General features: G+C 48.3%; 1 protein-coding gene across 7 annotated transcripts in view; it reads left to right on the top strand.

Annotated features, from left to right (window-relative positions):
- MXD1 (MAX dimerization protein 1) overlaps positions 1-2,641 on the top strand; it is a 34,287-nt gene extending 31,646 nt beyond the window's left edge. For 4 of the 7 annotated variants that reach the window (XM_064572390.1, XM_064572389.1, XM_045884846.2 and 1 more), the window contains exon 6: positions 122-2,641. In XM_064572390.1, coding sequence (XP_064428460.1) covers positions 122-309 — 188 coding nt within the window. In that variant the 3' untranslated portion in view covers positions 310-2,641. The remainder of the gene's footprint in view (positions 1-121) is intronic. The other 3 variants (XR_010405642.1, XR_006792499.2, XM_045884847.2) reach the window with 3 other exon arrangements.
- The last annotated feature ends 11,999 nt before the right edge of the window (positions 2,642-14,640 follow it).

Below are 14,640 nucleotides of genomic sequence, written 5' to 3'. Positions count from 1 at the left end.
CCGTCCGTCCTTTCCGCGCTTAGGCCCCGGGCCCGGAGCAGGGCCTGGCGGGGCTGGCGTGGGGGCTCGGCGCGAGCGCCCCGCAGCCCGCCCTCACCCGTGTCTCTTGTCCTCCCCACAGAAGAAATCGACGTGGACGTTGAAAGCACAGACTATCTCACGGGCGACCTGGACTGGAGCAGCAGCGGCGTGAGCGACTCGGACGAGCGGGGCAGCATGCAGAGCCTGGGCAGCGACGAGGGCTACTCCAGCTCCAGCGTGAAGAGAGTAAGGCTCCAGGACCATCACAAGACGTGTCTGGGCCTCTGAAGCGCGGGGTGGCCGCGGCTGCCTCCCGGAGGGCTGTGCCGGCCGAGCGGATTAGGTAGTGTATCGGACCCAGCCGCAGTCCCCTTGCACGTAAGCTTCCGTGCCCCACCTGTACCAGAGTCAGCTCTGTAAACGTTTTCCGGGAGGTGCTTAGGATTGTGGGTTTCTGACTGCACCCACTAGCTTCTCTCTCTCTCCATAAAAATCCGTCTGCCAGACCGTACATTCCAATCAGTTCGAAGCACCCAAGAGCTTAGGCCGAATAAGCAACTTCCACAGCTCCGCGATCTCCCCCTCTTCCGTGCTGTCCCCGGTAGTCTAGCAAACCTTCTCAGTTTTCTGGCTGTGTTACTCACCTAGCAGAAATGTCCGAATGTTCTTGTGCTTAGCGAACGGAAGGAAACAAACTTTAAAAGTTGAGATCCTGATCTCAGAACTCCAAAGTAAGCTTTGAAAGCGGCATTTAAGAGCACTGCACCGTGGACCTCACCCCCCGTGAGGAGTCCGGAATACCTCCAGAAAACACCCTTCACACACACACACACACACACACACCCCCTCCGTGCTAACTCCCCCGACCCGCGTGTGGATGGGAGCAGTATTTCTCACTTGAAAGTGGACACCGTGCTAACATGTCTTTGGGGTCGCACAGCTCATGCAAGTTCCAGCATGAACAAACAAGACGGTACAATCTCTGTCGCGATGTTCTTGGGACCGCGCTCTGTACTGCTCTCCCAAGGCACGTTTTCCCCTCAAAGTTTGTTATGCTACTTGTCTCTGGAACGTTTTTTTTTCCTACCTCAGAGATAAACGAGATCTCCATTTCCCACTTAACACAAAGTGATTATGCCTTTTTTTTCACCCCCAAATAAGTGACATTTGGTCCAGTTCTAATCTATTTTCCTACTTAACTTTCAGCAATAACTGAGCTTTGGCGCTAGCTGAGCTAGTGTCCATCATCAGTGAAAGGAAAAGTCCGCATTTCTACTCTCTGTTGCAGGTGAACAGGAGGGGATGGTACAGTGTTATCAGAATTCCTCTCCTTATTTTTGGATATACCCAGAAACTTCTTTATGGAGGCTTTTGGGTTTCTAGTTTAAAAGGCTGATCTCTCTTTTTGGTTATGATTTCTCCCTTAAGTGGTCTCCCACTTTGTAGCATTTTTATTTAAGCTAAAACAGAGCACATGTATATGTACATAAGACACATTAAATCTATAAATACTATTTATTCATTTTATATAAACTAATGTAATGGAAAACAAATTCTTATGACTTTGTGCTTTTATAGATGTTCTAGAAACTTTGTATGTAGGTATCTACAAAATTGGTTCATTCCCCTTAATATTTTTGCATTCATATTTTTGAGGTCGAGGTTTTCAGCCTCTGGCAAATCTTTTTCATTGAATTTGAACCATTTGTAAAACCTGTGACGCTGAAACAGAGTGTGTGTCACAAAGTGACGAGAACATTCCTAAAATCCACAGACGCACTGCAACCTAAGGGCTCCACGGCTGAAGCAGCGGCAGGTGGGCGGGCGGCTGCCCCGAGCCCCCGCCGCCCGCGTTCTCTGGCACCCCAGCCTCGCCACGCCTCCGGCGCCTCCACCTTCCACACGACTCAAAGTTCAAACGCCCTCAACGCGGAAGCTCATTCTATACACGAAGAGCGGTCTAAACAAAGCAAGATTACTTTTGTTCTTTCATTTTAATGATTCTCTACTGTATTAAAATTTTTAATTGGAAGTAGTCGATTCCTAAATGATTCCAAAGTCATCTGTACTTCTGTTTTTGTTTTGTTCTGTTTTTTTCCTGCATTTCAGCTGTGGGTGGGTAGGTGGGGGGGGGAGGGGCAGGTGACACAAAGGATTTTTTTTTTATTATTGGAATCTTTTCCAATGACCAGCTAAAGATTTGCACTGAAATACAACTTGTATGCCTTTTGCATTTTTAAAGCCTGCTTCCTGAATTAAGCAGAGTGATACTGTTCAACGAGCCAGCTCAGCCTGTAACATGTTTGAAAAAATATATCTGCACTTTGAGGTCCCTTTCAAATGCCATTCGCTAGACCTCTCAAGCGTTTTAATTGCTACATTCAAGCGCCTCACAAGTCCAAGATGCTGGATGCCATATGGCATCGAAAACTCAAGACTTTGGGCAAAGCTTGTGGGCTTGCATTGGGGGAGGGAAGGGAACAGAATTTGTGTATTTGTTCGATTTAGAAATAAGGCATCTGAGAGATGCCGTTATTTTCTGTTTAAGTTAAACTGCATTTTTTGTCTTTTGGTTGAAATATGAAATGTACTGTCCCAATATAAAACAGTAATTATTTGACCTTTGCACTGTTTGTCTGGTCCTTTTCAAATTGATTGCATAGATAAATGTGGAAATGGATATATTTTTAATGCACTTGTGATAAACTGACACCAGGGTTAGACCTTACCTTTCAAAGCCCAAGAGGTGGACCGAATCGGCATGCGAGCTAGGCCTCTCTCTAACCAAAACTGTAACCAGCAAACTCAGTCTGAGGCAGCTACCCCGCCCCTTCCTCATGCAGCTCAGCGCAGCCCTGATTGCCCAACCTGTCCTGTCATTCACTGATCCACCAGCGTGACTGTTCAGAGCTCTAAAGTCTTTTTGGTTGTTTTGGGTTTTTGTTTTTTTTTTTTTAAGCAAAATGAAAAACCTTTCTATGAGGGTTGTCGGAGGGAGGGGATGGGCAAAGATAGAAACCCCAGCCTTTAAGACTTTGACAATTGTACGTAACTATAGAGGTGTGTAAATATAGGCACATGCATATTTTTATGTAAAATTGATTTTAAAAGACGAAATCTATACTCTCACCGATACCATTGCAATGCAGATGAGAAAATAAGAGTATGTAGTCCAGTTTCATGCAATGAGAAAATACATCTGGGGGCTTCTGTGAACAGCCCAGAAAGCCTAGCTTTCCCCGCCCGTTGGCTTAGAACGGCAGGCGAAGCACCCAGGGGATTGTGTGTGGGTTTCTGCTGCTGAGCAAAGATCTTGAATTCTTCAAGGTGCTGCTAGTGACCACTGACTCCTGTGTCTAGTCACAGACCTAATGCTAGTTTGTGATGCTTTTTGAATCACTTTTTTGAGCAGGACCTAAATTCCTCTCCCAGTCTACCCCAGACTCAATTTCAGGGTCGGTCCAGTGAGCACTACGTAGGACCCTGACCCGGCATTTGGCCCCTGGAGCAGATTTCTTCTAAGGGAAGCGTTTTCCTTTAACCTTTCCCCCCCCCCCAAAAGAAACAAAGGGCCCTTACCTGGGTTTCCTGTGGGCCTCTCTGATCCATCCCTGAAGTGGCCAAGAGCAGATCCTGGGGGGGGGGGGGGGGGGGGGCGGGGCGGGAGGGAGGAGAAAAGTGTCAACTAGGTAGGATGGTGATGGTCAAAGTAACTGTCTAGCGGGGTCTTGGGGGTCACGAATGGGTGTTATGGGCTTTTTTCTTCTTGCCTCTGCCCCATCCTTTAAAGAGAAAACTTATTTTTGAAAAGTATATACATACACATTTAGGTTTTTATACCGTGCTGTATTGGCAAGAATACCACTTTTGTTGTGCTTTATAATCTATTCTTTAATCTGTCTTCCTTCTTTACTTGTTCCCCAAGCTGCTTTGCCTTCCTCCTCTACCTGCCCTGTGTGTTGAACCCCAGGAAGTCAACGGCTGCAAGGCTATTTCCTGCAGGGCAATCTGGGGTTGGTTTTTTTCCTGTGTCTAACTCTTGGATGCAGTACGCTTAGGTAGCTGGCTGCTGAGTTTTCAAGTCCTTTCTGGGAGATGACCCGAAGACCCTTTCAGATGGGGTGGTTTTTCCCATTCAGATCTCTGTGACTGTGAGATGTCTTGTTTTCGAAACTCTCTGGGGACGGGGAAGGGTATGTGTGTGATACGTGATTTATCATGATTTCTTCGTTAATATTTGCTACATGGATGATTTTCTTATATTTTTCTGAAAGAAGAAATCACTGCCTGGCACTGCTAGAATCAGCTACTGAATGGCTGAAGAAATGGAGTATCTTTGACTTCTCTCAAAATCATAAAATGAGAATTAGTAAGGCACCCAATTCTAAGGTTTATCCAAATTTTTCATTTTGATTTCTTATTCTGTGGGGGGTGGTGAGCTGATGGGTCATTCTTCATTTTCGCTTTTACCTGAGAACCAAACTTGCCTTTACCCCCTTGTCCCTAGACTTGGTGCTCCGGCATATTGCTGTTAACCATCAACGTTGGGGTCATCTTCCTGGTGGTAAACACAGCCTGAAACAGGGGAGCAGCAGATGAGAGTGTATGGAATTCTGTTTCCAGATGTTTATTTCTTTATGTAAATATGAAGCCAATGTAAATCCTGTGTCAAGATCTAGAGAATGGTGCTTTTTACTACAGTTAGCACATGCATTTTTAGAACTACTACATGTTTTAGAGATCTTTGCTGTGTATATGTAAATTTCTGTACTGTTCCACTGTTAACAAATAAATTATTTCATTATTAAAGAAATGTTGGTCTTCCTGATGTTTTGTACCCTTTCATGGTTTTTACTTACGGAACTGAGTTAATTAATCAGACTTCTTAATTTCCTGGAAAATTCACTGGCCAAAAATGTTCAGCTCTCGGGTTCTGTGATAAGAATTTAGGTGGCGCGGCCTGGGCAGAGCTCGTGCGTTGCTCAGAACCGATGCCATGTGGTTGCTGCTCTCACCCGTTCCCTGCTCCGCACTCTCCCTGGGCTCCCTGGTCACCGCGCCGGCGCCCCTGCTTATGCCCACACTCTGCTGGGAAAGACAGGATGTAGTCACAATTTAACGCCACATAGTCAGTTGAGGAATAAAGTTGGGCAGGGACCTGCCATGAGAAATCACAGCGGTGGTGGCTTTCCAGGTGGGCCCTGGAGAAAGCAGGTGTCTGCTAGGACAGGAGCGAGCCTGCAGAGAACGGCGGGGGGTGGGGGGGGCACGTGGTGTGTGATGGACACGTGCAGGGAGGACAGCCGACCGTGAAGGACACATGCGATTGAGAGGAGACAAGGCACCTGCTTTAGGGGTTAGTTGTTTCACGTATGAACCCATTTAGTTAATTGACATTCACTCATTTAGCAAATAGGGATTGAGCCGGGCTCTGTCGTAGAGCTGAGGGACACATGTAGGGACAGAACACAAAACCCTGCCCTTTGACACCGCTTTCTAGGGTCACTGACTGGCTCTGGCCCTCGGGCCCCGCCCGGCAAGCCTCTGAGCCCAGCGCCATCCCCACCTGCCTCTTCTGGCTCCCTCAAGAAAGCACTTGTTCAGAGTCAAGAGGAGAGAAAAGGGTGGCTTTCTCCCTCTTGACTAGTGACCTCTTATTCTTAAAACCACCTAAAAATTCTGAAAGGTTTTTATGGGGCCCTAGAAGTTACCTATGATGGTCCGCAGCCTGCGGGGCTTATAAAAAAAAAAAAAAAAAAAAAAAAAAGGATCTTTCTGGTACTCCCACTTGGGAAAAGTAGCCTCATCCTCCTGCTTTTTCCAAAAAGCAGGGGCCACGTGCTGGGCCAGTCTAGGATGTGTGATTCTAGAACGCACCTCAGTGGACAGGTTCCAAAGCAAACCCACCAGAGAGGGAACGGTCCACAACAGGGATGGAAGGCGCGATCCGCCGCAGCGCCGGCTCCCTGTTTACTGTGACCGAGGACAGGAAGCTCTGAGCCGCAGATAATCACGAAGTCAGCTTGCACAGACAGAGAGCCTCCCCCGCAAGATGACAAATCTTACTCCCAAAGTTTCCTGACTTTGCTTGTTCACAGTAGCCTGATGAAGTGGCCTTCCTTCTGCCGTGTGGGTCCACGTCACCCTGATGGTCAACTCAGGCCTCCCGGAACCCCGACGTCAGCCCTGGAGGTGACTGCGGTCATTAGCCCCCATCTCTGGGGGCGCGGGGACACAGGCGGAGGGAGGCGAGCCGTTTGGCCCCCAGTCCACAGAGTTGGTGGACTCGGACTCCAGAGCCCACACTCCTTTGCCTCCGTTTTTGCAAGAGCTGTGTCACCCTGTAATCCGTTTTCCATATTTGGCATCTTTTCTTCTTAAAGCCTTTGGATGCAGCGATCTATTTTCTGTGAAGGGACCTTAGGTTCCAGTTAATGAGGCAGAAACCAGGAACACACAAGACCACTGTGGATTGCCATTGCTAAGTCAGTCATCGTCCTCACTTCCATCTTCATTTCCCTCTCTGTCCCTTCCGAGGGTTAGCATCTGACTCCTGAACCGCACGGGGCTCTTGTGACAATAACCCAGCAGACTCCTGAGGAAGACATTCTTTCTCTACCACGTCTTTTGGGTTGTGAACACTGTGACATCATTTTATTCAACCAGTATTTACTTAACACACTTCCACGTAGCCTTGGAGTTCCCGTTAATCCAGTGCCACTTTGGTCCACCTCTTAGACGTCACCAAGACCTAGATGAGGAGGGACACAGCAAGGTTCTCTGCCAAGAGTCTCTGGAATAGCAGCCTCTCATTTCCGCTAACCACTCGGGCCTTCCCATCCATTAAGGGCATTTGGCTTCCGGTGGCCAGAGGCCCCACAGGCAGGGACTCCGCAGGAAGCATTGTTCAGGGTTTGGCACTGACTGGGTGGCCACTCTGTCCCGCGAGGAATTCATGGGACGTTCTTGTGGGGACCACATGAAGCAGATGGGACCACTCAGTGCTGACTGGGGGTGAACATTTGCCCAGAGGAAAAAGCAGCTGCATGTTGGAGGCAAGTGACGGACACGCTTTTGGCAGACAGGAGGGCGGGCTCTGCCAGGCTGCAGCTTCTGGGATCTGCCCTCCCTGTGCATGAAGGCAGCATCTCTGGTAAAGACAGGCTGAGGACTTAGTGGGGAAACTGAGGCAAGAGCCAGCGCAGAGCAAAGCGTGTGGCCCCAAGGCCAGGACGGAGCTGGTGGCCGGGGGACTCAGGGGCTGGAGAGATTCCCCGAGGCCCTGAGGGAAGAGAGAGGAGCCTTTGCTAGGATGCTCTTGGCCTCATCCGGGGGCAGAGGTGAGCAATGACACCCATGGTAGGGAGCTGTGTGTCAGGAAAACGTCCACCTTCAAGGAAACCATGGGCCTGGGAGAGGAGACACCCGGGAGGGCCTAGGGGACAGAGGAAAAGGGAGAAACACCAGCCCAACCACTGCTGTTGGTCACCCAGATGGCCAGGCTGGATAACACCTGGGGGCAGTCCCCAGCCTGCCCAGTGGCCAGTAGGGCTGGGAGACCCAAACCATCTGCTGGAAAGGTCGTCATTTCGTTAAAAAACGTCTGACAAACTCTTGCCTTGCTGATATTCCCATTGCCCAGGAGGGAGAAGACGCCATCATCATGGAGCTCTGGCACTAATCCTGATCAACAGCGGAATGAGAGGTCCTCAGGGGGACTGAATGTCCTTTAGACATCGTGGAAGGGGGTCCTGGGTGATGGTCAAGCACACAGACTCTGGTCAGATGATCCGAGGGCCAATGCCAGCTTTATACTCTGGGTGACCTGGGACAACTGGTCTTGGGCTCCATCTTCCCGTTCTGAAAAATGAGGATAATCATAGTATCTATTTCCTGGGGCTGTTGGGGGGAGTAAGTGAGAGAGGGGATGGAAAGAGCCTAGCCCAGTGCCTGACTTTCGGGAGCATTCAGTACGTATGAGCGAACATCATTATTTTACTAGTGCTGTCAGAAACGTAACTTAGATCCTCAGAAGACAAAATTCTAACATTCAGAAAAGAAATCAGCCTGGAAGGGAAAATTACATGAGATGGCAGGGAAGTGTTCAAATATGTCATTCTGACCATGCTATCTAGACAACAAAGGGCAAGCAGGAAGTGGTTAAAATGACAAGGGGAGAGAAGAGAGGGTGACTCAGGGATGGACTGTGGCCAAAGGTGGAGAAGAGGGTGTTTTGTTCAGGTGGTACCTCACCTAGTTGCTGTTCAAAAAGTTAAATCCCAAAACCCCTCCAGCCCTGCAAGGCAGCTCAGAGACTCTCAAAGAGAAACCAGGAAGTACAGGACTGGCGAAGCCAGAGAGACCCTTATTAAATGCCTCCATTTTGCAGGCATCTCCTCAGAAGAGTGGGAGGTGCCTTAGGTCCCAGCGTTTGCATGTGTCTTTCCAATGGCAAATTCAGAACAACAGTCGCCAGAGCCCTAGCCAGTCAACGAAGACGCCACATTTCAAGTGTAATCTCTGCGTGACCATGAGGTTGTGACAATTCTCTGCAACTTTGTAATGAAAAGCTTTGGTTAGCACAACTGCAGGGCAAGCACAGACTAGCACAGGCCATGGAACAGCATGGGGCCCAGAAGAGTCATCAGTGGAGACAGATGACCAAGAGAGGACTGGGGTGAGGCATTGCCTCCTCACCATGCTTACAGCTCTCAGTGGCGGGGGAAACCACTAGTCAGAACTCAGAGCAGGGATCCCATTGCTCTCCCTGAAGAATGGGTGTGTGTTTCCTTAGGGATAAAGTGAATCATTAAATGGATCACCTTTCTCTTATTGCTTAGGCTGCCAGGAAGCTCAGAGCCAAATTCACACCTCACTGTTAGTAATTATGTGAGACCCTGTGATTTGTGTGTGTGTGTGTATATATATATTTAAATTCCCCCTAGTCTTTTTCTTGACCTTGATTTTTATTTAAAATTTCTTCTATCTTGGGGCGCCTGGGTGGCTCAGTTGGTTGGGCGACTGCCTTCGGCTCAGGTCATGATCCTGGAGTCCCGGGATCGAGTCCCGCGTCGGGCTCCCTGCTCGGTGGGGAGTCTGCTTCTCCCTCTGACCCTCCCCCCTCTCATGTGCTCTCTCTCATTCTCTCTCTCTCAAATAAATAAATAAAATCTTTAAAAAAAAAATTTCTTCTATCTTAATAATATGTAATTTTAGAAGTCATTTCAGGGGCACCTGGGTGGCTCAGATGGTTAAGTGTCTGCCTTCAGCTCAGGTCATGATCCCAGGGTCCTGGGATCAAGTCCCACATCAGGCTCCTGGCTCAGCGGGGAGCCTGCTTCTCCCTCTCCCTCTGCTCTCTCCCTGCTCATGCTCTATCTCTGTGTCTCAAATGAATAAATAAAATTTTTTTTAAAAAAAAGTCATTTCAGATTCACCTTTGTAGAGAACAAGGAGAACACAGTTGTAAAGAGTGCAGCCTGTGTATAAAAAACAAACAAAAACACTCCGGTCCTTTCTTTGGCAAGCAGAGGGCAGTGAGAATGGCTAAGCATGGGTAAGGTAATTGGGGTTGGAGAGCATGGAGAGGGAAGGTGAGTGTGGGGTTTTTTTAAGCAGTGGAAATAAACTTGCCAAAGAATAGAAGGGAGCTGCCTCAGGGCTGAAAGTAATCCCTACTTGTCTAGAGAAACTGGGGTTCCTCTGGGGGTTTCCACGGAGACCGGAGGCAGCGGCAGAGTTGGCCTGGGTCTGAGTCACCTGTCAGAAGCAGAAGGAACACCACCCTTTCTCCCCAACTCAAGAAAGCTCATCGGATTGCAAGTAAACAAGAATATTGTTTTCACAGAACTAGCCTGGACTCTGCTCTGTTGTACAAAGAGAAAATCACTTGCAAATTTCAGTATCAGTAAATTACTTGTGGTCCCTGGGGCGCCTGGGTGGCTCAGTCCATTAAGCGTCTGCCTTCGGCTCAGGTCATGATCCCAGGGTCCTGGGATCGGGCCCAGAATCGGACTCTCTGCTCAGCGGGGAGTCTGCTTCTCCCGCCCCCTCTGCCACCCACTTATGCTCTCTTTTTCTCTCACTCACTCTCTCTAAAATAAATAACATCTTTAAAAATAAATAAATACTTTGTGGTCCCACTGAGATTAGATTAGTGGACGCAGGTCTATCTACAAGAAGGCATCCAGTGACATGAATGGGATACTGTCCCCAACCCTGTCCCTTTCAACATTAATAAAATAATTTGGACTCAGGTATGGATGGCACATTCTCCACATCTGAGGATGACCCCCAAGGGGGTAAGAAGACATCCAGACTGCCTAACAGAATCAGGATCCAAAACTTCTTGACAGCTAACGTGAGGGGGCATCTCAGGCAAGATGCCTTTTAGGAGACGAGTGCAGGCCCCCCGTCCTTGGCTATGGACATGCCAGTCCCAGAGGGGAGTGCCACCTACTGCCACAGGTCCGAGAGAAGGGGGCTCAGTGGCAAGTCTCCAGAGTGAAGGGGCCACCATAGAGTGAAGCCCCTAGGTCACGGGAAGCTGATCTTTCCCCCACTCTGCCCCCAGGATCCCCCTATGGCCCCCCCATTATCCTTTTTTTTTTTTAGAGGGGCAAAGGGGCAGAGACAGGGGGAGAGAGAGAATCTTAAGCAGGCTCCACACCCAGCATGGAACCCAATGCCAGGCTCAATCCCACGACCTGAGCCAAAATCACGAGTCGGACACTTAACAGACTGAGCCACCCAGGCTCCCCAGTTATCCTGTTAAAACAGCCATCAGATCCCAGCCTTCCTCAGTGAAAAAGCTGCCTGTGGAACTCCATCTCCCAGCACATTAGAGCCTCCTCAGTGCAAGCCCCACCAACCTGGCCTTGACCACCCTCCCGGACCTCAGGAACTACCACCCTACTCCATGGACAGTTCCCTGAATACCCAGGGCCTTTGCACTTGCTACTCCTTCTGCCCAGAATGTCCTCCCCCAACACTTTCATGGCTTTTCCCTTGCTTCGCTCAGGTCTCTGCACAAATGTCACCTTATTCACGAGATTCCCAGGACTCCCTCTGTACAAAACTACACATCCCTCCTTATCTTCTACCCATTATCCCTCTCATCCTGACTCATTTCTTCTTACCACGGGACATTCTATTTTGTCTGTTTGATGTTACAATGCAGTTCTGTAAGAGCAGAGACAGAACTCTCCAGAACAGTGTTGTCCCAAAACCTAAAACCATGCCTGGCACACAGGGTGCTCAGCCATCCACATTGGTAGATGGATGCACAAGTGAGTTAAAGAGTGAACACAAGCAAGAGACAGACTTCAGGCTCACAGCTGAGGCAGGACGACAGTCTCCAATGTCATATGCCCCAGAAGGCCGATGGTAAAACACAGTGAGTGAGGTGTTTACTACAAATGAAGGACTTTATCACTAGCAGAGTTGTAGGAAGGCAGGGCAGAGGGCCCCGAAAAATACCTGGGCTTTAGAATAATCCACATGACTTGGTCAAAAATGAAAGCAATTTGATAGAAAACAATCTGGTTGAGAACAAGTTGGGGGGGAGCAGACGACACACAGTTCATCCCAAAGGACAATTTGGTCTAAAAATAGAGTCCACAAATATAAGAAACAGCGCAGAGGACCATAGGGGAAGGGAGGGAAAACTGAATGGGAAGAAATCAGAGAGGGAGACAAACCATGAGAGACTCTTGACTCTGGGAAACAAACTGAGGGTCACTGGAGGGGAGGTGGGTATGGAGGGGTGCCTGGGGGATGGGCATTAAGGCATCCTGGGGGATGATGTGATGAGCACTGGGTGTTACATGCAACTGATGATTAACTGAACTCTATCTACCTTTGAAACTAATGATGTGTTATATGTTGGCTAATTGAATTTAAATAAAAATATGGTCCATATTATTTTTCAAAAATTGGGATTTTGATGTAGTACGGAGGTGGAATGCATCCTTTTGAGCCTCAAGTATTTTGCTTAAATTTCAGAATTGTTTTACCCTCTTTTAAATTTCTAGTTAATATTTCCACCACCTATCTTAATTTTGTTCATTTTTAAAAATGTATTGTGAGGGGCGCCTGGGTGGCTCAGTCGGTTAAACGACTGCCTTCGGCTCGGGTCATGATCCTGGAGTCCCGGGATCAAGTCCCGCATCGGGCTCCCTGCTCAACAGGGGGTCTGCTTCTCCCTCTGCCCTCTTCCGTCTCGTGCTCTCTGTCTCTCATTCTCTCTCTCTCAAATAAATAAATAAAGTCTTAAAAAAAAAAAAGTATTGTGAAATGCCATGCACATAAAGGTGCATAAACATTCTGCTTAGTGAATTATTATACAGTAAGTGCCCACATGAACACCACCCAGTCAGGAATCAAGACACTGCTGGCCCCCACGTGTCCCCAGATACCTTTCCTGACACATCATCCTGGCCACCCTCCGTCTGTCCTAACCACATACCTTCTCTTGCCTTTATACTCTTGTCTCCTGAGTGTGCATCTCTACACCCCGTGGCTGAGTTTTGCCTACTTGTTTCAGAAGATTATGTAAATGGAATCACACTGTACCTATCTGGTCTGGCTTTTTTCACCCGACTTCGTTGCTGTGAGATCTGTGTTGTCCGTGGCTGTCGTACCTGCCTTTTCTTCACTGTGTGGTGAGGTTTGTAATGTTGGAGACAATCTGCATGTCCTAAATAGGGCATTAGTTACATACAGTATGTAAGTTTACAAAGGAGAAAGTACTGTGTAATCCTATTTTTGCTAAAAAGGAAGAAAGAAAAAAACAAGAAAGAGGGAGTGAAAGGATGAAGGAAAATACATTCATATAAATGTCCATGGAGAAAGGTCCTGGAAAAATAGGCCATATTTGACCTCGGAAGGGTAAGTAGGTAGAAGGTTCTTCATCAAGTTTCTTTATCTATTTTTGGGTTGACCTAATTTTCTGATTTTCCTATAATGAGCACTCACTTCAGTTGTAAAAACAACAACAACAATTACTAAAAGGAATGTAAACAATGACAAATTAACCAAGCAATAAAGTAACAAAAGGATCTGGAATTTGGGGGAGGTTTTCCAGGAGTTCTTCCTCCCAAGTTTATTCTCAGCCAATTATGTCTCTTCTACTCGTTTGGTAATTTTTATAAATTTTTAATTTTCATAAATTGTTAAAAATGTGTCTAACCACAGTGAACATGTTCAAATGTTTTACAAGTACTTTACATATTGTTTAGCTAACCAAGGCCCATTTGTTGAACATTTCCGCTTTTCAAATTCATTTCCACCCACTTTGTCTTCCTGCCTCTATTTATAATAGATGAAAACAAATTCATTTACCAAATCTCTGTGTGGACTGCTCCAGCAGACCGAACTGAACATTCTGAAGGAAGGCAGGCTTACACTCTAACTCAGTTCAGCCATTAATCATTTGAGCAACGTTGAGCCAAATAACTTCCCCTAATGTCAATTTTCCCATCTGTTAAATGGAAATGAAAACCTACATTCCAGGGGTTTTGTAAGACTTAGAAATTGCCAAATCAGCAAACTGTGAGTTGCCTCAAGCCAGTTCCTCAACCTGGGCACTGCTGTTGACATTCAGGTGCGGAGAATTCCCTGTTGGGGGGCCACCCTGTGCATTGTGGGAGGCTGAGCTGCATCCCTGGCCTCTCTCTACCCCCTAGACACCAGTGGCACCGCCCTCCCCACCTCCCCGAAATCTGTGACAACCAGAAAGGTCTTCAGACCCTGTCAAATGTTCCCTGAGGGGCAAAACCATGCCTGTTACCTCAGCAACTGGTCCCCCTTCACCACTGAGCCTGCTTATTAGCCTCTGGGGCCTGCATCTGGGCAGGCGCAGATGCCCCCCCGCCCACACACACAGACAGCCCCTTTCCATCCAGTCTAATGCCTGTGCCCCGTCCACAGGATGCTGGAATGCACGTCAGGGCAGGACACAAACACCCCAGTGTGGGGGCTTTTGCTCCAGATTCTTCCCCTGACTCTTCCATTTCAGGCAAGTAGTCTAGCCTTTTAGGGTTTGCTTCTGGTCCTGGGCTACAAGCTCGCGTTGCCTAGAAGATATGGTACTTTGCTTCCCCAACTTTTGTACCTGCCTAAACCCATGGATGAGAATGAGTTCGAATGCCCCAGCCAGGGAGGTGTGGGGTGGGCTCGGATGCATAGGAGGAGATGAGGAAGACAGGTCGCTGGACAGGGGAGGGATGGCGGTCAGTCCTGGAGAGAACAGGCACCCACACACCACTCGGTGGCTTCACCCTGAAGAGGTGTCAAGATATCCCAGGGAGGGGCTGCCTGGCGTCTCTAGGAGGGCAAGACCTGAGGCCCAGGCTACTAGTGCTCCTGCACATGGATTACGTGAGCAGGGACACAGGCCTCTCCATGATCGCGATGCATGGGGCGTCTGTGACCTGTTGCCCCTCTCCCCACAAAGCTTTGGGGCTGCGTCAGGTTCTGGGAGAGCCCCCTAAAGGACTGAGAGGGACCTTCTCAACAGCCTGGCTGACTGGGGACTGAGTTGCATGTAATTAACTTTAATTTTGGAAAAACATTACAAACTGCCATTTCCCATACATCTCTGCATTTGTGAACAGGGGC

The sequence above is a fragment of the Mirounga angustirostris genome, unplaced genomic scaffold, assembly GCF_029215605.1.
Source record: "Mirounga angustirostris isolate CCGP_5_RB_7025 unplaced genomic scaffold, mMirAng1.0.hap1 SCAF_10, whole genome shotgun sequence".
NCBI classification, from domain to species: Eukaryota; Metazoa; Chordata; class Mammalia; order Carnivora; family Phocidae; genus Mirounga; species Mirounga angustirostris.
The sequence above is the reverse complement of the archived record's forward strand: the minus strand, read 5'-3'. Positions and strand labels throughout refer to the sequence as shown.